The 15,252-nt window shown below is 47.4% G+C and overlaps 2 protein-coding genes across 7 annotated transcripts in view; one reads left to right on the top strand and one right to left on the bottom strand.

The window, feature by feature from the left end:
• Positions 1-9,935, bottom strand: part of NCOR1 (nuclear receptor corepressor 1) — a 179,773-nt gene extending 169,838 nt beyond the window's left edge. For all 6 annotated transcript variants that reach the window (XM_044283752.1, XM_044283757.1, XM_044283753.1 and 3 more), the window contains exon 1: positions 9,460-9,935. The gene's annotated coding sequence lies outside the window, so the exon portion shown is untranslated. The remainder of the gene's footprint in view (positions 1-9,459) is intronic.
• A 3,956-nt stretch (positions 9,936-13,891) lies between these two features.
• The window catches only part of PIGL (phosphatidylinositol glycan anchor biosynthesis class L), a 143,318-nt gene continuing 141,957 nt past the window's right edge, over positions 13,892-15,252 (top strand). The window contains exon 1 of the mRNA XM_044283751.1: positions 13,892-14,265. Within this exon, the coding sequence (XP_044139686.1) occupies positions 14,046-14,265 (220 nt within the window). The 5' untranslated portion in view covers positions 13,892-14,045. The remainder of the gene's footprint in view (positions 14,266-15,252) is intronic.

Below are 15,252 nucleotides of genomic sequence, written 5' to 3'. Positions count from 1 at the left end.
TTTAAAGCAGGACACGTAGTAAGGGATGCTCAACCTGCGACCCTCAAGCTGTTGCAAAACTACAACTCCCAGCATACCCTAATTGCTGTAGGATACCTAGACATGCTGGGAGTTGTAGTTTGGCAACAACTGGAGGGCCGCAGGTTGGGCATCCCTGGTATAGGTCACAAGTGCCTAACACACAACCATATCCATACTGCAGTCTGCAAACCATGGAAATGCAAAATACGGACACCTTCCGTGTGCTTTTTTCTCACTCCAGTCACTAGAAATGACAAAGAGAGAGACGTACCACTGATCGCTAGAACAAAGAGAGAGACGTACCACTGATCGCTATAACAAAGAGAGAGACGTACCACTGATCGCTAGAACAAAGAGAGAGACGTACCACTGATCGCTAGAACAAAGAGAGAGACGTACCACTGATCGCTAGAACAAAGAGAGAGACGTACCACTGATCGCTAGAACAAAGAGAGAGACGTACCACTGATCGCTAGAACAAAGAGAGAGACGTACCACTGATCGCTAGAACAAAGAGAGAGACGTACCACTGATCGCTAGAACAAAGAGAGAGACGTACCACTGATCGCTAGAACAAAGAGAGAGACGTACCACTGATCGCTAGAACAAAGAGAGAGACGTACCACTGATCGCTAGAACAAAGAGAGAGACGTACCACTGATCGCTAGAACAAAGAGAGAGACGTACCACTGATCGCTAGAACAAAGAGAGAGACGTACCACTGATCGCTAGAACAAAGAGAGAGACGTACCACTGATCGCTAGAACAAAGAGAGAGACGTACCACTGATCGCTAGAACAAAGAGAGAGACGTACCACTGATCGCTAGAACAAAGAGAGAGACGTACCACTGATCGCTAGAACAAAGAGAGAGACGTACCACTGATCGCTAGAACAAAGAGAGAGACGTACCACTGATCGCTAGAACAAAGAGAGAGACGTACCACTGATCGCTAGAACAAAGAGAGAGACGTACCACTGATCGCTAGAACAAAGAGAGAGACGTACCACTGATCGCTAGAACAAAGAGAGAGACGTACCACTGATCGCTAGAACAAAGAGAGAGACGTACCACTGATCGCTAGAACAAAGAGAGAGACGTACCACTGATCGCTAGAACAAAGAGAGAGACGTACCACTGATCGCTAGAACAAAGAGAGAGACGTACCACTGATCGCTAGAACAAAGAGAGAGACGTACCACTGATCGCTAGAACAAAGAGAGAGACGTACCACTGATCGCTAGAACAAAGAGAGAGACGTACCACTGATCGCTAGAACAAAGAGAGAGACGTACCACTGATCGCTAGAACAAAGAGAGAGACGTACCACTGATCGCTAGAACAAAGAGAGAGACGTACCACTGATCGCTAGAACAAGAGAGAGACGTACCACTGATCGCTAGAACAAAGAGAGAGACGTACCACTGATCGCTAGAACAAAGAGAGAGACGTACCACTGATCGCTAGAACAAAGAGAGAGACGTACCACTGATCGCTAAAACAAAGACGTACCACTGATCGCTAAAACAAAGACGTACCACTGATCGCTAGAACAAAGAGAGAGACGTACCACTGATCGCTAAAACAAAGACGTACCACTGATCGCTAAAACAAAGACGTACCACTGATCGCTAAAACAAAGACGTACCACTGATCGCTAAAACAAAGACGTACCACTGATCGCTAAAACAAGACGTACCACTGATCGCTAAAACAAAGACGTACCACTGATCGCTAAACAAAGACGTACCACTGATCGCTAAAACAAAGACGTACCACTGATCGCTAAAACAAAGACGTACCACTGATCGCTAAAACAAAGACGTACCACTGATCGCTAAAACAAAGACGTACCACTGATCGCTAAAACAAAGACGTACCACTGATCGCTAAAACAAAGACGTACCACTGATCGCTAAAACAAAGACGTACCACTGATCGCTAAAACAAAGACGTACCACTGATCGCTAAACAAAGACGTACCACTGATCGCTAAAACAAAGACGTACCACTGATCGCTAAAACAAAGACGTACCACTGATCGCTAAAACAAAGACGTACCACTGATCGCTAAAACAAAGACGTACCACTGATCGCTAAAACAAAGACGTACCACTGATCGCTAAAACAAAGACGTACCACTGATCGCTAAAACAAAGACGTACCACTGATCGCTAAAACAAAGACGTACCACTGATCGCTAAAACAAAGACGTACCACTGATCGCTAAAACAAAGACGTACCACTGATCGCTAAAACAAAGACGTACCACTGATCGCTAAAACAAAGACGTACCTCGCTAAAACAAAGACGTACCCTGATCGCTAAAACAAAGACGTACCACTGATCGCTAAAACAAAGACGTACCACTGATCGCTAAAACAAGACGTACCACTGATCGCTAAAACAAAGACGTACCACTGATCGCTAAAACAAAGACGTACCACTGATCGCTAAAACAAAGACGTACCACTGATCGCTAAAACAAAGACGTACCACTGATCGCTTAAACAAAGACGTACCACTGATCGCTAAAACAAAGACGTACCACTGATCGCTAAAACAAAGACGTACCACTGATCGCTAAAACAAAGACGTACCACTGATCGCTAAACAAAGACGTACCACTGATCGCTAAAACAAAGACGTACCACTGATCGCTAAAACAAAGACGTACCACTGATCGCTAAAACAAAGACGTACCACTGATCGCTAAAACAAAGACGTACCACTGATCGCTAAAACAAAGACGTACCACTGATCGCTAAAACAAAGACGTACCACTGATCGCTAAAACAAAGACGTACCACTGATCGCTAAAACAAAGACGTACCACTGATCGCTAAAACAAAGACGTACCACTGATCGCTAAAACAAAGACGTACCACTGATCGCTAAACAAAGACGTACCACTGATCGCTAAAACAAAGACGTACCACTGATCGCTAAAACAAAGACGTACCACTGATCGCTAAAACAAAGACGTACCACTGATCGCTAAAACAAAGACGTACCACTGATCGCTAAACAAAGACGTACCACTGATCGCTAAAACAAAGACGTACCACTGATCGCTAAAACAAAGACGTACCACTGATCGCTAAAACAAAGACGTACCACTGATCGCTAAAACAAAGACGTACCACTGATCGCTAAAACAAAGACGTACCACTGATCGCTAAAACAAAGACGTACCACTGATCGCTAAAACAAAGAGACGTACCACTGATCGCTAAAACAAAGAGACGTACCACTGATCGCTAAAACAAAGAGACGTACCACTGATCGCTAAAACAAAGAGACGTACCACTGATCGCTAGAACAAAGAGAGACGTACCACTGATCGCTAGAACAAAGAGAGACGTACCACTGATCGCTAGAACAAAGAGAGACGTACCACTGATCGCTAGAACAAAGAGAGACATACCACTGATCGCTAGAACAAAGAGAGACATACCACTGATCGCTAGAACAAAGAGGCTTGCAGATCAAACGTTCTCTCGCTGCAGAGGGAATCGAGACGTCTTCTAGACTTCTGCGGAGCCTGTCATGCGCACTTTTCGCTATCTGTTCTAGCGATTGGTAGGGGTTCTCAGCACTGAGACCCCCACTGATCAAAACTTTTGATAGGTCTCTGACATATCAAAACTCAATGACCCTTTAAAGCAGTATACGTAAGGGATGCTCAACCTGCGACCCTCAAGCTGTTGCAAAACTACAACTCCCAGCATACCCTAATTGCTGTAGGATACCTAGACATGCTGGGAGTTGTAGTTTGGCAACAACTGTAGGGCCGCAGGTTGGGCATCCCTGGTATAGGTCACAAGTGCCTAACAAACAACCATATCCATACTGCAGTCTGCAAACCATGGAAATGCAAAATACGGACACCTTCCGTGTGCTTTTTTCTCACTCCAGTCACTAGAAATGACAATACTCACACTCAATAAGGACAAGAATAAGACACGTTCTATCATTGTAGAACGGACATACGGATCCGGACAGCCCACAACATCCGTGTGCACTTTTTATCTTTTGCGCAAATTAATGTGTGCAATCCACAAAAACTGTAGATTGGACATGGATGCTAAAAACGGTCGTCTGCATGAGGCCTTACTGTGCATTTCTAGTTTAGAAGCATGCAAGCAATTCCCAGCTAGTAAAGAAGTCGCGAGAAGAACCCAAATCCCTGCAGGTTCATCTCGAAAACGTCAACAGCTTTTAGACAGCAGACTGTGTCAATCTAAGGGTTGGTGGAACTGAAGTCTATAATACACAGGCTGCAGCTTGTCACTGGTAGGCTGGTGGTATACACCGACAGTCACCCTGCATCATCCGACTGTCAGATGAGACTTTCAGACATGGCCGAATTACTTCCACATGAGGATGTCATCAGATGGCTCACTGTAAGCACGACCACCAATGATGGATTGCAACATGGTCGTAACCAAGGAAATGAGCAGTGTATAATGTGATGGAAAAATTAATGCAGCCAGCAAAGGAGGCAATATGGACAATCACAATACATTAGTAAGTGCCTTGTATTAACTTGCTCTGCATAATAAATGCAATTTGCTGAGGTGAAACAACCCCTTTAAGGTGGTCAAGCACACTAGAGGAACATATCCTGAACCCACCAATATCTAATGTGTATGGGGGTGTCCAAACTCTCCCTAGATGGAAGCTGTCACAGAAGAGAAGGGTCAGGATTTCAGAACACCTGGTCCTTTGTTCTCACTGGAGATAAGCTGCTGTCAGATGCCCGGCAGAGGCTTTACTCTCCTCACCCTACTGTGAACACATGCATACTCGGCCGAGTATATATGGAAGGATTCAAAAGAAATACCGGTAGCTGTCGGCAAGCAGCTCCCTAATGTGTACGGCCACCTTTACTTATCAAGTGTCCTGGTGCACTCACATACTGCTAAGCCTAGGTTCACATCTGCGTTACGGTATTCTGGCAGAGGAGTAAAGCGGGACACCACTGCGGCCCGCAGATTTCCGTTTACTATGATGAGATCTGTGGGGGTGTCCAGCATGAATGCTGACCGTATCCCGGAAAAATACCACCTCAAGAAGAAAGCTGGCATTCTTGCTGGACACCTTGCAAATCCCATTATAGTGAATGGGGATCCGGCAGGCCCCGGCTATACCGGATAAGGCAAGTCCGGTTCTCTGCTTTACCAGAACATAGTACCGGACTGCTTAAACACAGATGTGGACGTAGTAATAGCAGCAGTGATGAATGTGCCCAATGAGTGAGCAGATGGAGGGCGATCTGACCCAGCCAGTAAGAAGCAGACATCTTAATCTTTACACTAAGTTCACACCTGAGCGTTTTACAGCGCGTTCAAACGCGCTGTAAAACGCTTAACACGTGAAAACCAATGCTTCCCTATGGCCCTGGTTGACACTTGAGCGTTTTACAGCGCTGTAAAACGCGCTGTAAAACGCCTGACGCATAAACAAGTTCTTGAGCTTTTTTGGGGGCGTTTGTCGCGCGTTTGGGCCATAGACTCATTGGACAACACTGCAGTCAATCACACAAACGCGCGTCAAACGCGCGTTTACTATTGCAAAAAACGTGCATAAAAACGCGCGACAAATACGCACGTTTTACGCGCGTCTCAGAAACGCTCAGGTGTGAACCCAGGGTTAGGGTATGTCCACATGGGACTGAAAGGCTGCAGGTTTTGGCAGCAAAATAAATAAATCAGCTGCACAAAAAAAAATGCACCTAAGGACCCCTGCACACTAATGTGTGCGTCCCGTGGCCGTGCTGCGACCCGCAAATTGCAGTCCGCAATGCATGAGCACCCACCGTGGGGCAGCCGCAGAAGATCGTGGACTCATTTACTTTAATGGGTCTGCGATCCGGCCGTTGCGAAAAAAGATAGGACATGTTCTATATTTTTGCGGAAAGGAAGCACGGGACGGATCCCCACAGAAGCACTCCGTAGTCCTTCCGTAGGGTTCCGTTCCGTGCTTCCATTCTGCATCTCCGGATTTGCGGACCCATTGAAGTGAATGGATCTGCATCCATGATGCGGAATGCACACGGAACGGTGCCTGTGTATTGCGGATCCGCAAATGCAGTCCGCAATACGGCCACGGAGCGCACAAAGAGGCCTAATGGTGGAAAAACTGTTGGTCTGACCTTGCATTGCAGTACAAGGCCTTATGCACACAACAGTAGTTTCGATTCACATTTTTTGCGGATCGGATGTGGACCATTACATTTCAATGGGGCCCCAAAGTGTGCTGCTCGCATCCGTAGGTCCATTTCACGGCCCCACAATAAAAACTTAACATGTTCTATTATTGTCTTTTTTGTGGACAAGAAAAGGCATTGGTAATATATTGCGGGACCTGCAGAGGGTAAAATGCCGGATGCACGCAGCTGGGCTCCGTGTTTTGCAGATACGGTTGTAACCATGAGGCTAAGGGTTCAGCTACGGAAACATTCTGCAACAAAATCTGCAATTTGTGAAGGAGCCTTAAACCGACAAGCAGCAGATATCAAATGTGCTCCATGGCGTACGGATAAGAATTGCTGAAAACTCACGTTGCCAGTACTGTACAAACACCGTGGACCTGGCGCAGGAAAATCTACAATTAGGGATGAGCGAACTCCTGTTTTCAAGGTTTCATATGATCTAAGAATTCCTTTATGGATTCTGCTACCACGGACCGTAACTTATGGTCCATAGTAACGTAATCCATAACGGAATTCTTAGGCCCCTTTCAGGTGAGCAAGTTTTCCGTGAGGGTGCAATGCGTGATGCGCCCGCACTCATTCATTTCAATGGGTCTGTGTACATGAGCGTTGTTTTTCACGCATCACGTGTGTGTTGCGTGAAAATCGCAGCATGTTCTATATTCAGCATTTTTCAAGCAACGCTGGCCCCATAGAAGAGAATGGGGCTGCTTGAAAAACGCATTGCATCCGCAAGCAAGTGCGGATGCGATGCGTTATTCACTGATGGTTGCTAAGAGATGTAAACCTTAATTTTTTTTCTTACAACGCACGTGAAAAATGCATCAAAACGCATTACAATCGCGAAGAAAAAACTGAACATAATCGCAGACAAAGCTGACTGAATTTGCTTGCGAAATCGCACATTTTTAACTGAACGCACCCAGACCTAATCAGCATTACTCGTCTGCAAGGGGCCTTAAAGTCAATAGACCCTACAGGGAAATTTCCGGGTGGGCCTATGCCCAGGGGGCCGCCAGAGCACTCTTCACAGCCGCTGCATCCGGACCGAATCAGTCACGCTCGTGTGAAAGGGGCCTTAGATAACCCGAACCTTGTATGCTGAACTTGAAAACACAAGTTTGCTCATCCCTATCTACAATGGCAAATCGCCAGCATTTCAGCCACGTGTGGACATGTCCTTGATCGTCTTCTAGGCCAGTGGTGGCGAACCTATTGCACGGGTTCCAGAGGCGGCACTCAGAGCCCTCTCTGTGTGCACCCAGACCCTGGAAAAGTCTACGGTATACCAACATGCCTTAGACTTATTCCGCCATTCATCAGCGCAGGGTGCCCTGAATGTAGGCAGGCTATTGTAGTACATAGAACATATTATATTGGGGTTATAGTGGAGTTTGGGTTGCAGTTTGGTCACTCGGTCTGTAAAAGGTTCGCCATCACTGCTCTAGGCGGTCCACAAATAATGAGCTTGGTGGGCGATTATACCAGCTAAGATCTATACCGCTACATACAGCCCCCGATACAGTCCTCTGGTACATGATGGCTTCCACTGCACAGACTAGGACCTGCCGGATAGTAAAGTGTATGGGGCAGCCTGACATCTGCTGACGAAACCTCACATGCCCAACCCTCTACTCAACATGGTGCTGATCACACGGCCTGGCAGTCTCTAAACCGGACCCCTCTCCTGACATGTATGTTTGCCAACTACTTGCATTCTCCATGTAATAACTATTCTGGGGCTTCTTTGCCTACAACTAGGTTGTTCTGTTCCTCTATGATTACTACTAGATGTCTATAAATGAAACGGCCACTGGGGAGTTCCCTGAACAATCAGACCGTATCGGGCACACCCCCAACTGCTAACAGCCAGCTGACAATTCATTCATAAACCGCTAGTAGGAATAATAGAGGAACAGAACAACCATTTTCCTAAGGTTATATCCACATAATGCGGAAATGCTGCAGATTTTCTGTCCGGATCTGCAATGTCTACATGTCAAATCCTTCGGCAACAGAGAGAACGATATCGGTCTGATATGGAGGTCTTATTGTGGGTCTGGAGAAGTTTAATGGGGGGTACTGGAGGTCTGACTGGGTGTCTGGAGAGGTCTAATGGGGGGTATAGACATCTGATTGGGGGTCTGGAGGTCTAATGGGGAGTATAGACATCTGATTGGGGGTCTTATCTGAGGTCTGATATTGGGTCGAGGTCTTACATGGAGATGTAATGGAGGGGTCTGACCAAGGTCTAACGCTGGGTTCACACCTGAGCGTTCGCGATGGAGCGCTCTGTATGCGCGATTGTACGGGCGTTTGCAATCGCGCATACAGAGACAAGCGAACGCCCATTGTCGCACGTTCTCGGGAGTCTATGTACGGGAACGCGCGACAAGACGCCCCCAAAGAAGCTCATGTACTTCTTGGGGCGTCGGGCGTTTTACAGTGCGATCGCACGCGCTGTAAAACACCCAGGTGAGAACCATTCCCATAGGGAAGCATTGGTTTCTCCTTGTTGAGCGTTTTACAGCGCGTAGGAACGCGCTGTATAACGCTCAAGTGTGAACCCAGCCTAAAGGGGGTTTGGTCTGAGATTTTAGGGCTTTATATGGGGGTCTGATATCAAAGGGGTATTTTTTGTACTGATGCACAATATAAAGAGGTGTTTTTGTACTGGCGCACTATCTGTGTGGTACCAGTATTTTCAGGGGGACGGTTTCAATCTTTGCCTCGGGCAGCAGAAAAGCTAGGTGCACCAGCGCCGAGTGAAGGGGGCCCCAAGCTGAACTCTTGCACCAGGGCCCATGAGCCTTTAGCTATGCCCCTGGTTTTATAGTTATAGCCATTTCTTCCAAAAACTGACAACCACCATTACAAATGACAGCTCCTAGCGGCGTTGTCAGCCAGCCAGTACAATGCTGGCCAGACTCGTCGCCCTGAGGGCCCCTACAGGAGCTGCACTGAGGGCCACTAGTGACAAGGATTACACAGGGGCTCATTTCAGACGGAGAGGCCCTGCTCACCTCCTGTAGAGCCACAATGCAGCCGAATGCACTCTATTATTGCCCTTTACCAGCCATGTCAGGCCTCATTCTGACAGGAAGTGTAGAACAATGTCTGCCCCCAGTGCACGTCACGGATCTGAGGGCTCAGAGGCCCGGATGTCCCCATGAATGTGACCTCAAGGCCCGGGCCGCCCTCCCCAGGCCCCGCTCCCTCACCTTCTGAAGCGATATGCGTCCCCTCCTGGATGTTAGCCGGGCAGGATTCGCAGTATGTCCGCCATTTTGTGCGCCCCCCGCCTCTGCTTTTTCTCCTCCTGCGCTTCCCCCACTTTCCGTTCAGCCGTCGGCTCGGGCACGGGCTCACTGCCGCCCGCGGATCATGTCCAGAGAGGTCCCTGTGTCCCCCGGATGGGGTGTGCGCGGCTGCTCCCGGGATCTGGACGGATCACTCCGACTCCTCCTCCTTGGACACGGCGACTTCGCGCAAGTCCTGACAGGACGGTACTAGGGCTAAGTGCCAAACGGTCCCGCGAGAGAAGCCTGTCGGGAATTCGTTACACGCACGGACGTGTCTCTAAGTCCGTGCTGTAACGGCAGTGGTCGGGTAGAAAAACCGGTTACTGTCCCCGAGAGGCGACATGTGCGCACTACACTCCTGCCAGGACCTGCGGTGCCGCGCTCCAGTGGTCCGCCTGCCGTCTCAGGGGGCGGGGCCTGCCCTAGTCTACATGTTACATGTGTGGGGACCGTGCGCCGCTACATGCGGTCTCTACACACGTGACTCAGTGGTATCTATGGACAGAAATATGACCAGATTAGCCCATTCTCAGGGTCGTCTATTGTTCAGCCTGGACAGTGACTGACTGCAGCTCTAGGAATGTGCCTGCTCCATGACATGTTCTCATACATGTCCAGATTACAGACATTTAGGAATGATGAAGATGTATTGGGCCAAAAACGGCGCAGATCTGTGGTTTTCAGATGGACCGCTGATGCAGAAAAAAACAAAAAAACTTGGTGGCTGTTCACATTCAATAAGAAAACTGTCAAAAACGCATAAAAGTGCAGCAGCGTCGCATACGTGTTGTGGCCGCTACGTGAAACTCAGCTGATTCAGGCTGCCCCCTTCAAAACGTGGGTGGTTCATAGTGAGGTCTGTATGTCCGCCTAGGCCCCGGTCCTAACAACACACCATTATCTCCAATGGTCTCTAAATCTGTGCGAGACCAAAGTAGTGCGTGCCCTGCGGAAAAACGGAGACGTGAGTTGCATCGCTTACTTCTATGGATCCGTGTGCAGTCTGCAGTGCCAGAATCGGGCCTTGTGCACACGACCGCTGTGGTTTTTTGCAGTGAACTTAAAGTGGCCCTGGAAAAAATACTAAAAGTGGCCCCGTTTTGTAGTTGGATCTAGGGCCACTAATACCATATTGCAGCACATTATATCACCCCAATAGAGCCAAATACTACAGTCCACCACAAAATACTGCCCTGAAAAAACTTCCACTGGCCGGCCGTGAGCAGGGCTCAGGCAGCCCCCTAGGCATCAGCCTGTAAGGTCTATGGCCAATCCGCCCCTGCTGATGACCTATACTCAAGATACCCGGGACCCCCGCCGATCAGCTGCATGAGGACATTGAACACGCTGACGCCGTAGCGGGGGTGGCGGGTGTCCCCCCAATAACATATTGATGACCTATTCTGAGGAAATCAATATGAAAAGCCCAGAGATACCCTTTAAGAAGTGTGCGCCTCTTAATAACTGGGCACATCTGATGCCAGCGGGGGACTGATTAAAGGAATATTCCTCTTTCATGATATTGAAGACCTGTCCTCAGCTCCTCAATAACAGATTGTCAGGGATTTGACTCTCGTCTTACCACCCCCCGCGATCAGATGTTTGAAATGGCGGTGGCGCTAGTGGGAGATCTGTTTTTGGTTTTGTTTTTTTTCAGTGTTTACTTGCACACTACATTGTAGTAGTAGCTTCATTCACATGATGGCCGTTTTTAGAACAATGACGTGTATGGGTGTATTCATAGGTCCTATTTTGTCTATATCCATGGCCTGACAGCCCCCATACAATTGAAGGGGACTATTTTTAATGGCTGTTTTTCACAAAGAATTAAATGGAAAAACAGCCATAAAAAACTTACAATTTAGGCTACGTCTACACGACGACATTTGTCGCACGACAATAAGTCGCGTGACAGATAGGGCACAACTACACTGCAACATTTGTAGCGCAACATTTTGTTTACACTAATGTCGCGCGACAATTTTTATAATAGCAGTCTATGGTGTCGCACTGCAACATGCTGCGACTGCGACGCAACAGTCGCAGAAAAATCCATCTCGAATGGATTTTCTGCAACTTGCCTCGCAGTCGCAGCATGTTGCAGTGCGACACCATAGACTGCCATTAAAAAAATTGTCGCGCGACATTAGTGTAAACAAAATGTTGCGCGACAAATGTCGTCGTGTAGACGTAGCCTTAACGGGCACTTTTTTTTCCCACTGTCAAATTTGCGAATGTACCCGAAAATTTCCTCTGCCATTCATATGAATGGAACAAACAGATGATCAATTTCATGAAACCGGAATACCCCTTTAAAGGGGTAATATAACAAAGATTTTGTTTGTGCCTGCTTCACGTTTTTTTTTTGCTCCAAATTTACAAAACGTCACACAACATTTTTAAAAATTTGCCACTAAAAATATGCATGTATTTTTAAGTCTAAGGCCTCATGCACACGACCGTTCCGTTTTTTGCGGTCTGCAAACCGCGGATCCGCAAAAAATTAAGCCGCCCGTGTGCCTTCCGCAATTTGCGGAACAGAACGGATGGCCGTCAATATAAATGCCTATTCTTGTCCGCAAAGTGCAGACAAGAATAGGACATGTTATATTTTTTTTTGCGGGGCCGCGGAACGGAGCAACAGATGCAGACAGCACACGGGGTGCTGTCCGCATCTTTTGCGGCCCCATTGAAGTGAATGGGTCCGCATCCGAGCCGCCAAAACGGCGGCTCGGATGCGGACCCGAAAAACGGTTGTGTGCATAAGGCTTTACGCAGGTACAAACCTCTGCCACTGTAGTTATAATGGCCTCAGGTTCCAGCACTTTACAGTAGTCTTTCTTGGCCCATTGTAACTTCACCATACAATGTCAGACAGTACCATTCTTTGTCATGTGCAAATGACTGGTAGTGCTGGCCAGTGCGTGTACGCAATTCACTAATAGAACGTCAGTGAATCGGCACGTTACATTGGGAGCAATTACAGCTGCCAGTCGGTGAACACGGCAGCCCGCAAATTATATTGTGGCTGCACCTGAATTCTGGCATAAATTGCAAATTGCGCATTTTGGCTCAGTTTGGTGAATATCATTTCAACATATTTATGAAGGAAGTAAGCCAAAAAAATAATCCATTGTGCTTAAGGGTACTTTCACACTTGAGTTATAGGATTCCGGCAGGCAGTTCCGTTGAAATACCGGATCTGTCTCTCCGGTGTCATCCGGAAAACCGGATCCGGTATTTATTTATTTTTGCATTTTTAAAGATCTGCGCATGTGCAAACCGGATCCGGTTTTACGGAACACTTGGTACCGGATCCGGCAATAATACATTTCAATGGAAATTAATGCCGGATCCGGAATTCTGGCAAGTGTTCTGGAATTTTGGCTGGAGAAACTACCGCAGCATGCAAAGGATTTGCAACCAAGTATTAAAAAGTGAAAGTTTGATTTATGATTATTATTCTGTCCCATTACTTTTGGTCCCTTGACAAGTGGGAGGCACATATGCAAACTGTTGTAATTCCTACACCGTTCACCTGATTTGGATGTAAACGCCCTCAAATTACAGCTGACAGTCTGCAGGTAAAGCACATCTTGTTCGTTTCATTTCAAATCCATTGTGGTGGTGTATAGAGCCAAACATGTTAGAATTGTGTCGATGTCCCAATATTTATGTTCCTGACTGTACGTTTTATTTTGCACAACTAAATAGTCTGGTCGGCTGCAGTTTTCTTTCACGTTTTATCAAGATGTATCTAGAAGCTTTTGTTTTGCTAACCAAATAAAGGTTTGCAAAACAGTAAGGCCCCTTGCAGACGAGCGTGAGCGGATTCAGTCCGGATGCGTTGCGGATCCGTTCAGTTAAAAATGCGCGATTTCGCAAGCAAGTCCATTCAGTTTTGTTTGCAATCGCGTTCAGTTTTTATTGCGCGGGTGCAATGCGATTTAATGCGTTTTGGACGCGCGTGATAAAAAAATTGAATGTTTACAAACATCTCCTAGCAACCATCCTTGAAAAGGGCATCGCATCCGCACTTGCAACGGAACTGCCTGCTGGAATCCTCTGCCGCAAGTGTGAAAGTACCCTCACGCGATTTTATTGCCAATTGCTTCTGGACACGTAGTTTTTACAGGAGAAACATATTTATTCTACAAAGTTCATCTGTAGATACCATACAGCCATTTTTATGCATTTTCCATGTCAAAACGCCCCGTGTAAATGCACCCCTGAAGCTGGAGTACCTTTAGGAGCGGTTACACCTATGTCAGTAAATGTGTGTTGACTTTCATTGTGGTGTAGTGAGTGTGCTGCTTACATGTTACACAAATATATATAAATCTGAGGTCAGAAGCTTTAGACACTTGTACGAATAGAACAGTAATCGATTCAGTTGTAATGGAGATCACTGCGCATGCGCCTTGACAATTGCGCTAAATGCGGAACCCTACTGTCAGGCGTTGGTTTCCAGCCGGAGCGCTGATGTGTGCGCACCTTCTTCCGCGATGCTGGCTGTCGCGTTGGTTGCAGTGGTTGCAGTCTTGTGGTGGCTGTGCAGCAGCTGGCGGGACGCTGTGTCTGGCCGGGTAGCGGCTGTGAGGCCTGGTGTCCATGCTCCGCTGCTGCTCATCGCTCACCCAGATGATGAGTGCATGTTTTTCGCCCCCACTATCCTCGGCCTGGTGCAGGGACAGCGCCCCCTCTCTGTGCTCTGCTGCTCCACAGGTATGCACACCGGTGGAGCTGGGCACTGCGCTACAGGATATAAGTTCTTCTGACAACGCAGAGAGTGTCAGTGTGTACATAGCAACCAATCAGGTTCCAGCTTTTATTTTGCCAGCGTAGAGATAAGCATGAAAGAAGTGATCTGATTGGTTGCCATGGATGGCCGGGCCTGAAGAGCCTGTCCTGATCCTAAAGGGATCGGTTGTGGGATCCATCAAGATTTTTGGCATTTTGACTACACAAATATTGCTGAATGCTGTGCTTTTCTTGTCAGCAATGACCGAAACCGTGATGGGATCCAGAATGCAGATGTGAAAGCAGCCTTTGGGCTTGTGCAAAAGCGGGGAAACCTGTAAAGAAAAGATGACTAAGGCGACTTTCACACCAGTTCCGTTACTGATAATACAACCGTCTGCATCCGTTATGAACGAATCCGGTTGTATTATCTTTAACATAGCCAAGACGGATCTGTCATAAAATCCATTGAAAGTCAATGGGGGACGGATCCGCTTTCTATTGTGTCCCTATTGACTTACATTGTGAAGACGGATCCCTCTTGCTCCGCACCACATCGCGGACAGAAAAACGCTGCCTGCAGTGTAATTCTGTCCGTTATGGGGACGCAACCAAACGGAACAGAAGGCATTCTGGTGCATTCAGTTTTCGTTCAGTTCAGTTTTGTCCCCATTGACAATGAATAAGGACAAAACGGAAGCGTTTTCCCCCATTATTGAGATCATATGACGGATCTCAATAGCGGAAAGGGAAAGCGCAGATGTGAAAGTAGCCTTACCTGCTTCTGAACACTGGCTCCCTGCTCTTTCAGGCCCGTGATGCTGCAACCAATTACTGGCTGCAGCGGAGACCGGATTCCTTTATGTCATCTTATCATTTGTCATGATTAGAGATGAGCGAACTTCTGTTTTAAGTTCGGCGTCTAAAGTTCGGGGGCGGGTTACCGGAGAATCCCGATCTGGAACCGGATAT

This window comes from Bufo gargarizans, chromosome 3 (assembly GCF_014858855.1).
Source record: "Bufo gargarizans isolate SCDJY-AF-19 chromosome 3, ASM1485885v1, whole genome shotgun sequence".
Lineage (NCBI taxonomy): Eukaryota > Metazoa > Chordata > Amphibia > Anura > Bufonidae > Bufo > Bufo gargarizans.
The sequence above is the reverse complement of the archived record's forward strand: the minus strand, read 5'-3'. Positions and strand labels throughout refer to the sequence as shown.